The sequence below is a fragment of the Rosa chinensis genome, chromosome 5, assembly GCF_002994745.2.
Source record: "Rosa chinensis cultivar Old Blush chromosome 5, RchiOBHm-V2, whole genome shotgun sequence".
Lineage (NCBI taxonomy): Eukaryota > Viridiplantae > Streptophyta > Magnoliopsida > Rosales > Rosaceae > Rosa > Rosa chinensis.
Window position 1 is genome coordinate 75,054,304 of NC_037092.1, and position 13,761 is coordinate 75,068,064.

The 13,761-nt window shown below is 38.8% G+C and overlaps 1 protein-coding gene across 1 annotated transcript; it reads left to right on the forward strand.

Moving 5' to 3' along the window:
- The first annotated feature begins 24 nt into the window (after window positions 1-24).
- Window positions 25-12,745, forward strand: LOC121049634. Its single transcript, XM_040507476.1, has 4 exons — window positions 25-208; window positions 322-389; window positions 12,419-12,487; window positions 12,636-12,745. The coding sequence occupies exons 1-4, from the start codon at window positions 49-51 to the stop codon at window positions 12,660-12,662; spliced, it is 324 nt and encodes a 107-aa protein (XP_040363410.1). The 5' UTR covers window positions 25-48; the 3' UTR covers window positions 12,663-12,745.
- The last annotated feature ends 1,016 nt before the right edge of the window (window positions 12,746-13,761 follow it).

Consider the following 13,761-nt stretch of genomic DNA (forward strand, 5'->3'; position numbering starts at 1 on the left):
GATAGGGATTTTTGCCATCCCTACTCAAATGGTTTGCTTGGTCAGTCAATGCCCTCTAACTTGGAACTTGATGGGTCAGTCAATGCCAAAGTCAATGGAATCACAGTTGGGAATACGAAGCTTCACATTGAACAAGAATATGTTCTCCTTTATCTTCACCAAGCTTTTAATTGGTTTCTTTGCATCAGTGAACTTCACCAATTACAAAGTAAGAGAAAAGTTTTGTCTTGCATATTGATCTGCTCGCATTGCCTTCTAGTTTAGATTGGAGCGCGCGCGTATGCAAGTTTCCTTTTTGGATCTGAAAGTTTTGTGATTTGGCGATATCCAAAGAAGCTGTGGGAGGGGAGGGGCTTGTTTTATTATATAGTCAGATCACTAATACAAAGGTAATGCGTATATGGATTGGAATATGCTACATATTTTTGTCATATTTTGTTTAGTTGTATTGTCAAACTTAAATGTTTACATTTAAATGGATACTAAGTTTTTTTATCTTGGTGTTGGGTAATTTTGTCAAGATGAGGAAGTCAAAGGTATAAAATCATTTTTCTTTCCATCGAATTGGTAATTAATATTGTCTAATTTAAATGGTCTTATAGTATTAAGGATGAGTTTTTCTATTGGAACCTCAAAATTTACTCACTTGACCTCTTTGCTTTTTACACCTCCTATCAAATTTTTAAATACTAAAATTACTCACTAAACCTCACTAAAGTTCCTCAAATAACCTCACTCATAAACAAATTATTATCTTTAAAATAAAAAAACTTAGTCATTTCAATGATTTAATTACTCTATAAATCTTAACTACATATACATACCTTAATCAAACAACATGCATAAATTGTTTTTCCAATAAAATATAAAAAAATCAAACACAAGGTATTGAGTTTCGAAAATTAATTTCTAATCAATAAGAAAATAACATGAACTATTCTGTGGTTTTTTTTTTGTATTTTAGCTGTTAAAGAAAATGAAGAAATCATTTTTTCTTAATGTTTATTTATTTTCTCTACTTTTTGTACCTCATGATTAATTATTAAAAAATATATTTTTTTTAACTGCTACTCTTTTTTTTTGCAAATATAATGGATAGACTTAGATTTAGGTCATAAATTATAATAGGATTTATTTTGTTTTCCCTCACCAATGCATGTTCAACATATATATCAATATATCATTCATTTTTATGTCACATTATCTTAATAATATTTTTAATTCTTATTAAATATATATGAATGCTTTAATGAGTATGTAGTGAAATTGAAAAATGAAAAATAGATAAGGAAAATAATAAAGAATACAATCTAATATTATTGAATTGGAAAGTCTACATAAAATAAATATAATATTTTTTTGGGTATAATTATTGTCCTTAATAGTCATTTTATAGTAGGTTATATATGTCATTTAATAATTCATAATAGAGTGAGGTCAAGTGAGTAGATTTGGAGGTCCCAATAGAAACACTCATTAAGGATCTGAAATTTAGCTTCATTTTATATGTGTATAGCATATTTTTATATGTTATATTGTTTATTGTTGAGTTTTTTTATTAGAATCTCCAAATTTGCTCACTTGACCTCTATGCTTTTTACACCTCTTATCAAATTTTCAAATACTAAATTTACTCACTAAACCTCACTAAACTTCCTCAAATAACCTCAATCATATAATTTGCAAACAAATTGTTATCTTTAAAATAAAAAAGTTAGTCATTTCAATGATTTAATCACTCTATAAATCTTAACTAAATATACATTTCTTAATCAAACTTGGGTTTCAAAGATTAATGTCTAATCAATAAGAAAATGCCATGAACTATTCTGCTTTTTTTTTAAATATTTTTTTTTCTATTTTTGCTATGCAAAAAAAAAAATCATTTTTTTATTCTAAAAAAAAAATCATTTGTTTTTAATGTTTTTTTTGTACCACGTGATTAATTATTTAAATATTTTTTGTTTTCTAAACTACTAGTTTTTTTTTTTTTTGCAAATATAATTGGTTGACTTAGATTTAGGTCATAAATCATAAACTCACCAATATGCGTTCAACATATATATCATACATTTTTATGTCATATGATCTTAATCATATTTTTAATTCTTATTAAATATATATGAATGCTTTAATGAGTATGTAGTGAAATTGGAAAATGAAAATAGATAAGGAAAATAATAAGAAATACAATCTAATATTATTGAATTGGAAAGTCTACATAAACTAAATATTGTTCAAGTAAACCCTAATTTGTGTTTGGCCCAAACTCTAGGTTACTTGACCTAGTGGTAATAGGGTTAAATTAAAAGGATCTAGATTCCTATTCAATGTACGATTACTTTCCTTGTATGATTGAGATTCTATACATTGTAATCCTCTATATAAAGAGGCCCCTATTATCAATGAGAATACACAGCAATTTCCTCTCAATTTCAGTTTCTCTACAACACATTATCAGCACGAGCCCTAACCACAAAAACCAAAAACCTGAAAATCTTCGTCGCTACCGCAAGCACCTAGCCCATGCTAGCCGCCTCACCGCCGCTGCTCTCCGGCAGCCTTGCCGCACATCTGCTGCCCCTACAGCACCGCTGCATGCCCATTGCATCCTTCTCCTCCTAGTTTCTTCAATCCTCTCGTTCCTGTGCATGTCAGTCAGTTTGCAAGCCCTGAAACGTCTAGTTCGGAACTTCAGATCAAAATTAGTCCTTCATCAAAGTTGTTCGCCTCTGTCTCTTCCATCTAACCTCCAAATTTCAGCCCTATTGGAGTTGTTTTGTGACCTATACACTAATCGGAGTGGGAGTTGTTCAAAAGCAAATCTGCTCCGAATTTCAACAAGTTTGATTCGCCTAGGACTGAAGCTCGTCTGCAATCTTACAACGAGGATTGAATACGCTATGCAATCCTAAGAGGTATGGTTTACTAAAAGTTATCGCTTTTGAAGTTTTTTTATTCTTTTTCGCTTCTTTTTCTCGGGGACTTGCAACCTCCCTTCTTCTACCCCCCTTTCTTCATCATAGGGGAGACCAAATTGAGCCGAACTGTGGGGGTTCGTGCTCACTCCAAGTTTAGAGCTTGTTGAGATCTCCAAACTTAGAGTTTGTAGAGAATTTATGATCGACCACTTACATCATTGTTTCGATCTAATCCAACCCCTCTTGGAATTTAATTTCTTGGAAAGCGATTACGTAAGAAATTCCTAATTTCTTGGAAGCGATTACGCTCAGGAATTTTACATGTTTTCGTGGTAGCTTTTTACGCTCCGAAACTAACCCTAATTTCTTGCTCTCTTTCAGGATGAGTAACCTGAACAAATTGGACTTTGGTTCATTGGGAACAACTGGCTTTGGATATCACAGGTGGGTTCGTGATGTCCGCCAGCATCTCAAGGCAGATGGAATTCTATATACGATTCTCGAGACTAGCCAGGACGTGCTAATTGTTGAGCAAGCTCAAGCTTTGGAAGCAAATAGAGCAGCCTTAGAGGCAAATAAGGCGAAAGCTATCATCCTAATGACTCGTCATATGGATGATTCGCTCCAGTACAAGTATATGAATGAAGAAGACCCCAGAAGGCTGTGGGTCTCACTCTAAGAAAGATTTGGCAACGTCCGTGACTCCCTACTTCCTGACCTAGAAGTGAGATGGCATAGCCTCCGCTTCTGTGATTTCAAGTCAGTTCTTGACTACAACTCGGAAGCACTTCGCATTAAATCCTTAATGGAATTTTGTGGTAAAGAGATCACAAATGCGAAGTTGATTGAGAAGACTCTCTCTACCTTCCCCACCTCTGCATTGATGGTTTCTAAGAACTATCGAATTGATGTTACTGCAAGACGGATCACAAGGTCTCATGAGCTTATTGGAGCTATGAATGTGTCTAAAAAGCATGACAACATCCTTGTGAAGAACTATAATTCGAGATCCGTGGGAACAGAGCATATTCCGGAATCCAATTATAGTCGCGCTCCAAAGAGAGGGCGCCAAGAGCGAAACCCTAATCTTAGGGACACATTTGGACGTTCTGGTCCATATAATCGCTCTACTTGGGAAGGTAACCGCCAAAATAGGCGAACACGGAACCGAAGAGGTCAACGTGGAAAAAGAGAGGGAGGCAACGCCTCTGGCCATGTTGGTGGCGCCACCAACACTAAGAGCCATCTAAATGACGCTTTCAAAGCGCCTCAATCAATGGAGTTTGAGCAAAGAGATGTATGTTCTCGATGTGGAGTGTCTGATCATTGGGCACACATTTGTAGAGCTCGTGAAGAACTTGTCACCACCTACAAAGCATATTGTGAAGCAAGAGAAGCTCACTATGTGAAACAAGAAGATCAAGAAGATGATCTAGAGTGAAGGCTTAAAGACTACAAATCTGGCTGGGATCAATAGATCGCCAATTCTGTTTAAGTCTTTATTTTTCCAAGAGATGTAATAGACAATTGTCATATACTTTGTAGTAAATGCCAATGGTTTAGTCTTTCTTCAAAGTAGGCTCACCCCAAAGTAAGTGTGATGTCTAGGAAGGTTCTGAGATTAGTGGTACTTAAGCGAGCCTTGCTCCACCGACATCTCTTTACTCACCTGGTCACATTCATTTTGGAATTACCGAAAGAAGTTAGACGACTACCATTGTTTAGCATTAGCTAGCAATCTGGATTAGATTTTCTTTGGTCAAAGAGACAATGATATAACTCCGTTGGCTTATGAATAAAATTTCTAGTTCTTTTCATTATGACTCCATTTTGATTCTGAGCATATGACTTTTGTGACTACTATGGCTGGGCCATCAGTATTAATTTAAGGACATGGAATAGCCCAAGTTCCACTTGCTAAATGGCACCTTAATTACTGTCACAGAAACTCTCCACACTCCTAGGGCCAATCGCACCTATGAATAGCCAACGGATTCTATGCGAAAACGCATGTAGAGAACGGAAATGAGTTCCTTTGCAATACCTCTAATGATTGCGAACAAAGGCGCATCTTAGAGAAGTTTATGTGTCTCTCTAATGGACTCTATGTCACTATTTGAGCTATTCAATCCAATATAGTTATGAGAGAAGATCTCTTGGATTTAGACACATATTGGCTTTGTCACGATAGGATAGATCATCCTTGTCATGATATGATGATCCGTCTACCAAAGACTTCACATGGACATCATTTCTTTCGCACGAAATGAAGCATGAATTAAAAGTTGATTTCTGGACTAAGTGTGACCGACGCAGCTGCCTAGGGCACCGCCTCCATCCACCACCAGCCTAGGGCTGGCGCAGTCCCTATCCATGACACCATGGATGGCGTCCATCATGGTGATGGCGCCCTAGGTGATGCTGCAATCACCAACTTGCTTCAAATAGCGTTTCAGACGCTTAGGCCCAACCAAAATTCTCATTGGTTGCTTCTAAAGCCTCTCGCTCGTTTTACAAAGCCCGTTCCTTAGGGAAATTAGGACTGAGACCGTCCTATGCAAAGGATATGAAAATACTCATTATGTTCTTACATAGAATCCATGGAGATTCTATGGACTAATTCAACCAACTTGCGGACGTTTAAATATCTCATGATATTGGTTGATACATAAACACGCTGGTCACGTGTTTTGCCATTGTCCACTTGTAATGCTGCTTATGCTACACTCCTAGCAAATATCATATGACAACGGGCTCACTCCGCGGATCATCATATTCCGTCAATTGGACTTGATGATGCTAGCGAGTTTACATTGAAGACTTTCGATGGTTATTGCATTGGGACTGATGTTGGACATCACATTCCCATGATCACACCCAAATGGTCTCGTGGAAACGACTACGATGGTAGCTCAAACATTGGTAATGCGCACCAATTTCCTTATATTCGCTTAGGGTGATGCAATATCGCATGCAGCTACGCTAATTCGTCTACGATCTACCGCCACTCAATCTACCTCTGCATTACAGTCTGGGTATGAGTATCCTACTTATGCACATTTGAGTGAGCCATTTATGTGCCAATTGCGCCGCCACATCGTACTATGACAGGTCCTTACAGACGAATAGGCAACTACGTTGGATTTGAGACTCCAACAATCGTCCGCCACTTAATGCCCTTGCAAGGCGATCTCATTACTGTTAGATTTGCGGGTTGTCACTTTGATGAGACAGTCTTCCCGTCGTTAGGGGGAGATAAGAACACAAATGTTCAGCGGGAACGACAGGAATTGTCATGGTCTGTCCCCACTATGTCTCATCTCGATCCCTGTTAAAGTGACGAGATCACACAAATATGCTGCAAACAAACCTGCAAGGAAGGACGTCCCTACGAGAGGACGTAGCGCCACCCTACACGGAGATAGGCATGGCGCCAACGCCAAAGAGAGTGGCACTCTGGCGTTATAGGCCATGGCCCCAGCTAGGATGCATGGGAGGTCCGTGGATTCGAAGGATACTTTGGCACATTCCAATCCTTTGATCATCAAGACTCAAAATCCGTCTCATAAGTATCTTCCGGGTTATGGTTATCGTTAGGGGACGCCTCAACGTCAGAACATATTCCTGAGAATATAGAGCTCTATGAAAATTACACTAGTGTACATGAGACATGGGAAAGAAACTCCATTATAATTGTTGATGTAGTTGAGCATTTCGTTGCGCATGAGTTTGTTGAGCCCGATGATATCGAACCACACTTCGTTGATGAATGAATGCCAACGTAGAGAGATTTGGCCTAAATGGAAAGATGCGATCCAGGTTAAGATGGATTCTCTAATGAAGAGGAAGGTTTTCGAGCTAGTAATGTCAACACCTCCTAATATAAAACCTATTGACTAATGTGTAAGCCCCTGAAAATTTTAGTTAATTTCCGAAAGTAATTTTTCGCCAATAAGATTTTTCCGCAAGATAATTTAAGTGAAGGAATTTATTTTGGAAATTATTTTGGTATCGAGACCACCTATTGGGCTGACAATTTAAGTTTGGGCCGAGATTCTTCCATTTGGGCCTAGAAGGTTATCGAAGTTTAGTGAGGCGACTGTTTGTTAAAGTTTCCGATGAAAGACGAATAAAAGAAACGTCACGAGCCCAAAACCGAAAGCAATCAGCTAGGAGAATTGTGTAATTCATCGAAGGGGCAAATTTGACATTTCTCGTACGTGAGTATAAATAGAATACTTGGACACCCTAACACCCTAAAAACCATTTCTCCCTCACTCTCTCGTCCTCTCCCTCTGCCATCGCCGGAACCACATCGTCCGGCCACCGCCTCACATCACCGCTACCACCAATCGAAGCACCACCTCAATCTGACCTAAACCGATAAGAGATCGAAGCCATGCATCGACCCGGCCTCTCTCTTCCGCTATCCTTCTCTCTGCCACCATCGGAGACTCCATCTCCGGCCACCTTCTCCCCACACCATCTTCACCAATCGACGCAGCATCCAAAACCAACCCAAGCCCGAGCCTTAACGTCGAAATACATCGTCGGCAGCCTCTACCCGTGACCACCCAAGGCTGCGACGCTGCTGCCTCTCAACCTCCATCAATTTCCGGCAGCCTTTTTAATACACCGTCGCCTCCAGTGAGCTCAGGGAGCGCCGACCATCAAGCCCCCGACATCCCATCGCCAGGAGACGTCGAACACACATCGCCAGAAACCGAGCTCTGCATGCCTTCGTTCTCTAATCTCCAACGCGAATCGTGCTAAACCACCTCCATGGTTGGAATCAGCGTCTCAAGTTTTCCAAAAGTCCAAACACTCGACCTCCGATTCCGACCAGAGCCGCCACACGCGCCGCCGGCGCCAGCGCGTGAGAAACCTTGATGTCGCCGTGAACTCTGCCGGCGTAGTCCTCTTGTTCTGGTAAGCCGTTTTCGAAGCCCCCTTTCGTTATTTGGTTGAGTTTCAGTTCCAAAGTAGTGGATTGCTGATGTTCAAATCTTTTGGTTGATGTTCTTGAATTCGGGACTTGGAGGATGGGAATTGATATGAGAGGGGAGCTTCTGGTCTTGGTATCGATTTCAGTTTTGGTGGGATGGTGAAGAATACAGAAGGACTGCAAGAAGCAGTACGTTATGGAGTTTGTGGTTTCGGCAGAACTGAAAATGGGTAAGGAATGCAGGCTTATGAATTTAAGAGTTTGATTGTTGTTTGGACTTTGAGACTAATTAAATAAGTTGTTGTTCTGTTGTGGAGATGGGGACTTGAGGTTCTTGGATTCCTGCAATTTGGAGTATCGGAGAAGATGAGCTACAGGGGTAGCTTTGATTGAAATCGAATAAGGTAAGAACTAAGGACCTCAAACTCTATTCTGGATGTGAAATTGATTGAGTGTTGAATATTGATAATATTGTTTTTCTGCTAGAGGTCCGAATGGGTTGATAGTGATGGACTGCAGCAACTAGAAATAGCCTCTAGCTGGGGAAAAGAAGAATGGTAAGGGACTGTGTATTTTGGAAACTGTTTGGCCGTGTACTGTTTGTACTGATCAAAGTTATGGTTTTATTGAGCATGCGTGATATAAATTTGGTTATGGTAATTGAGTGATTGGTTATGTTGGAAATGTCATTGTTATAAGGTGAATGACTAAATCAGTGAGCTCTTTAAAGAAGTTGTCAATTGCAAGTTAAATCGTTGTTGTGAAAGAAAATGTTGAGCATGGGTAACTATCAATGTTAAGTGGAGGTGGGTAATGAAAATGGTGGATTTTATTTGATTGAGCTAAATTAGGATATTGGATTCATGTTCATGAAATAAGGTTAAAATCGGAGTTTCTAGTGTTGCCATATCCCGAAGTTATCGTAAGAATGTAATAATTTGGGAATGGTAATTACTATTTATTTGTTAGTATTTAATGATTAAGTAAAATGAGGTCAAACCGGTTGACCGGAATTTTAACATGGAAAGAAGTGTGATCACCATCTATCGAATGAGCTCACTACGTTAAGTGAATTGTTCGGTAATGGAATTTGTCATTTGTTTTCTTAAAGTAAAAAGGGTAAAGAAATAAAGACCAAAGTGCTAAGCATGATCACCATATCCCAAATGGTTCAAATGCAATATCATTTGGATTATTTGGGAATGGATAGTATATTTTTATGTTAAAGGTTAATTCAATGGACTTCAAGGAAATGAAGTGAATGCCTTAGGTGCTCGATTGATTAAGTTAATGACGTCGAGTTACTTATTGGTTTACTTTTATTATAAAGGACTCGAGCGTGTGCACGTGAAGTTGGAAGAAGTATCGAAAATTCGAAACGCAGCTGATTGTGTACGAGCACTCCAATTCCAGGTAGGGTGAGCTGTCCCTTCCTTGTTAGAGGCTTTTCAGTATATGTAGAATGCTATACTAAGATAGTATGTTGCCTGCAAGAACGTTTTTGGTCATTCATTAGTCGATGCCTTGTGATACATGTGTTTCTAGAACTGATAATTGCTAATTGTAAAAGCCGAGGCTAGACTTGCATGTTGAGATACTGTACCCTTGTATGTTTATACTTGTGACCTGAAAGTGAATGGGACCTAGACGCTTAGATTCCTAGGGATCCCACAGTGTTGATAACCGTGAACCTCTAGAGAGGGCCGTGCTCCTATGTTTGTCGAGGAAAGATAAGTATAGACAGTGAACCAGTCATAGGAGACTCAAGGCCAGGAAATGGACACTTTCGCTACTTGTAGTCAGAAGTACTACAGAGTAGTTGGCCGGTTCTCGAATTCAGGACGAACCAGGTCGGTCACCGATTTGTTTTATTTTAGCCGGCAGGTAAGTATCTCGGACTCCAAGTTGTGTGAAACATACTACATATGTTTTATAAAAGCGATAAATGTTTGTGGTTGCCTCTTTATAAAGTATTTTCGATAAACGTGCACAATATTATGTAGTAAATATTTTCAAGTATATTATTATTTTCAAACCTAGCATGGTTGGGTCGGCCCCTATTGGGCATGCGAGGACGAAAGCTCACCCCTACAACAGTGTGCAGGTTTTGAGCATGTGGTCGGGAAGCATATAGGAGAGGCACATGGCCCGGCTTGGCGTATTCCTCTTTGTCTTTACTAAAGTATGGTTTTGGGTCCATTATCGGATTTCAAAGTAACTTATTTATTTACTTTCTTACTAATTTATTTATTTATTTATTTCCTATCATATACAAAAATAAATCTTCCGACAGACCCGTAACCCTGGGGCGCGTCTCCCAAGCTTGTAGTTGCTTAGTGATTTATTTTATCTTCCAAATTGGGCTCCATTTGCAAGCCCAAACTCTTAGCCCATTTCAAATTCCGCTTTTGCAAATGTGTTGCTTGGTTGCTAGAACAACTTGTCCAAGAAAGTGCTTTGTAAACCAACAGTTTGAACCAAAAAAGGCCTTGCGATTTCGGGTAGATGAGTTATCGGGATGTCATTCGTGACATGTTGGTTTCTCATTGGCTCGAGGTCGCGCGCTGTGGGGCCCCTCTCTCGGGTCACCACATAATGGGTCTTCGTTAGAAAGCGTGATGAGAAAAAGAGATAGCAATCTCGCCTTATGGCGCAAGGCTTCTCACAAAACTCCCTGGAATCGACTACGATGAGACATATTCTCTCGTAATGGATGTCATCGCACTCCACTACCCTGCCAGTTTGGTAGTTTCCGAATAACTAAACATGCAGCTTACAAATATGGTCACTACGTATCTCTATAGGGATCTAGATACGGAATATACATGAAGGTTCATGGTGAACTTCATTTACCCAAGTCAAGTGGCTCTAGACCACGGAGCGGGTTTACAAAGAGGTTGAAACGCTCGCTAAAATAACTACTTGATTGGGAAGGGATATGCCCACGAGTTTCCATAACAAGTTTCGGATTCCATCGTGGTTCATGTTGGACATGATCTTCATTAGAAGCCCTTAAAGAGTTAAGGGAAACCGCTGAACACTTGAAATCCGATTTTGAGATGAAGGATTATGGGAGAACACAATTATGTCTCAGTTTGGAACTTGAGCATCGTGTCGATAGATGCTTAGGCATTTTTGACAAGGTCAAGCCTTCAAGCACCCCCATAATCATTTGTAGTCTTGATCCTGAAAAGGATCCTCTTCGTCTGAAGGATGATGACGAAGATGTGCTAGAAGCAGAAGTGCCTTACTTGAGTACAATAAGCGCATTATTGTACTTAGCTCAATGCACAGGACCAGACATCTCGTTTGCAGTGAACTTGTTAGCTAAGGTATACCTCTGCGCCAACGCAATGCCATTTTGATTGGTGTAAAAGATATCTTTCAGAACTTGAGATGTACGATTGATATGGACTTGTTCTATCCCTACAGAGAGAAGATGGATTCGGACCCATCACACACCAGAAACGTCGCCATCGCTGGCCTGCGTTCTCTATCTCCATCCCAAAACGATATAAGTGTTTTGGAAGGTTTTGCTGATACTGGGTACCTCTCTGACCCACACAAATGTCGCTCCCAAACTGGTTAAGTGTTCACCATGGGAAAAGACCGTGATATCTTGGAGGTCTACAGAACAGATCGTAGTCGCTATATTTTAGAACCATGCAGAGATTATTGCTCTTCACGAAGTGGTTCGTGAATGTTTATGGATTTGATCCATAATCACGCATGTTCGAACAATTGTGGTTTGTAGTCTACCACAAGATGAGCCTACGAGCATTTAGGATAATGCTGTTCGTTTTGAACAAAATGAAGCAAGGCTACATCAAAAGCGACAACACCAAGCATAATCAGCATCAACAGACTCTCCTCAAATACCAAAGTGAACTAAGTTCGATATGAGGATAATGTGGCAGACTTGTTTACTAAGTCATTGCCCAAATCCACATTCGAGAAACATGTAGCAAGAATTGGCTTGCGAAAATTATCTGAACTCCCATGATCATAGTCATCAGGTGGAGACGCAGACATCAGGGGGAGATGTCTATATGTTCACCTCGAAACGTGAAGGGTGTGTTGTGCTCTTTTTCTCCTTCGACCGAGGTTATTTTTGTCCCACTGGGTTTTTGTTACTCGGCAAGGTTTTTAACGAGCAACGAGAGAAGCACCGCGTTTGGGCAACACAAGGGGGAGTGTTCAAGTAAACCCTAATTTGTGTTTGGCCTAAACTCTAGGTTACTTGACCTAGTGGTAATAGGGTTAAATTAGAAGAATCTAGATTCCTATTCAATGTACGATTACTTTCCTTGTATCATTGAGATTCTATACATTGTAATCCTCTATATAAAGAGGCCTCTATTATCAATGAGAATACACAGCAATTTCCTCTCAATTTCAGTTTCTCTACAACAAATATAATATTTTTAGTATAATTATTATCCTTAATAGTCATTTTATAGTAGGTTATATATGTCATTTAATAATTCATAATAGAGTGAGGTCAAGTGAGTAGATTTGGAGGTCCCAATAGAAACTCTCTTTATCGTTTCAGACAATTGTCACGGGAGCAGGAGATGAAACACCTAGGTTTTGGAATGTGTTTCCTTCCCCTAAATCTCAGGTACAAGATTTAATAGATTATGATAAATTTTGGCTGAAAATAAATTCAATATTAAAATGATGAACATTGTCCTTATGCACATTAATTCTCCATATATATCCTGTTGATCATAAGGTTTTTGTATTAGGTACATTTACCAATTACTCAATGGCTCAAAGCGCTACTCAAAGATTGATAGAAGCTAAGTATTGACCAAAACAATTTTACAAGATTTTGCTTCTTCTATACATGGAAGTTAGCTTTGGACAGCTAGATCACTCAGATCTTGTAAAACTAATTGGTGCACAAATTTATCCCACAAGTTAGCTAGAACATGCATCTACATATAAGTGAATAATGAATTTGCTTTACTAGTTAGCCATTTGACCCTTTAAATGATGCAATACTGTGCTCCGTTGATAAGGAAATGGAGTTCCATCTATAGGGAATATATTGCCTTTAGGGACTTATATATCTTGTTATTGCAAGGACTTCTCGATTTCCACTATTTTCATGGAACGTCTGTATGAAGTAGAGATGATGTGTAGTCTGCAGAAAACGAGTTGTGAAGTCTTTGACTAAGGTAGTAGATACGCTGCTGATTACTCATGGGACAAGTACACCCTTCATGAAGTACCTTTTGAGGAGGTTGGAGCAACCGTGCTTAAACTTTTAGCAATGGAGTAGATTAGTTAATATATACTACTGTTAACAGACTGTATTTCATGGTTTGAGTATGACTTTTTCATCATTGGGATATATGATAATACTTTAGAAATTATATATATATATATATATATATATATATATATGTCTTTTTTAATAATATTAAACAATAGAAAGTTACCAATAACTGTTGTTTGAAACAAGTACAGACAACAGAAAGACCAAAGACACTTCAAGCATCTACACATTCAAAGGACATTTAACTGTCTTTTTATAGCGAGAGACACAATAGATAACTAATAGTGGATGTTGTTTCAATAAAGTTCACACAACAGATTTGGCAAAGAAACATGGAAATTCTACACATTCAGACGATATTTTATTATCGTATCGCATTAAAACAGACAATAGATTATTTGTAAAGTCTGTTGCTAGAGTTTGACAACAACAACATTTGACTGTCGTTCTATTTCATATCTAACTACATATACGTACAATTTGTGCATATTTAAGCACACTCAGATGACAAATTTTTTTTAGGTATCTGTCGTCTGAGTGAATTTCTGACGTCAGGTTTTACCTGTCTTTTGAACATCAATCAGATATCAGCTTACTAGATGACAGATTTT

What these genes read in the sequence shown, in the direction of transcription:
- LOC121049634 (XM_040507476.1), top strand. Translation starts at nt 49, where the DNA reads ATGCCCTCTAACTTGGAACTTGATGGGTCAGTCAATGCCAAAGTCAAT. An exon ending in TGAACTTCACCAATTACAAA is followed by an intron (nt 209 to 321) that starts GTAAGAGAAAAG and finishes TTTGTGATTTGG; the next exon opens with CGATATCCAAAGAAGCTGTG. An exon ending in TTCCTTCCCCTAAATCTCAG is followed by an intron (nt 12,488 to 12,635) that starts GTACAAGATTTA and finishes CCAATTACTCAA; the next exon opens with TGGCTCAAAGCGCTACTCAA.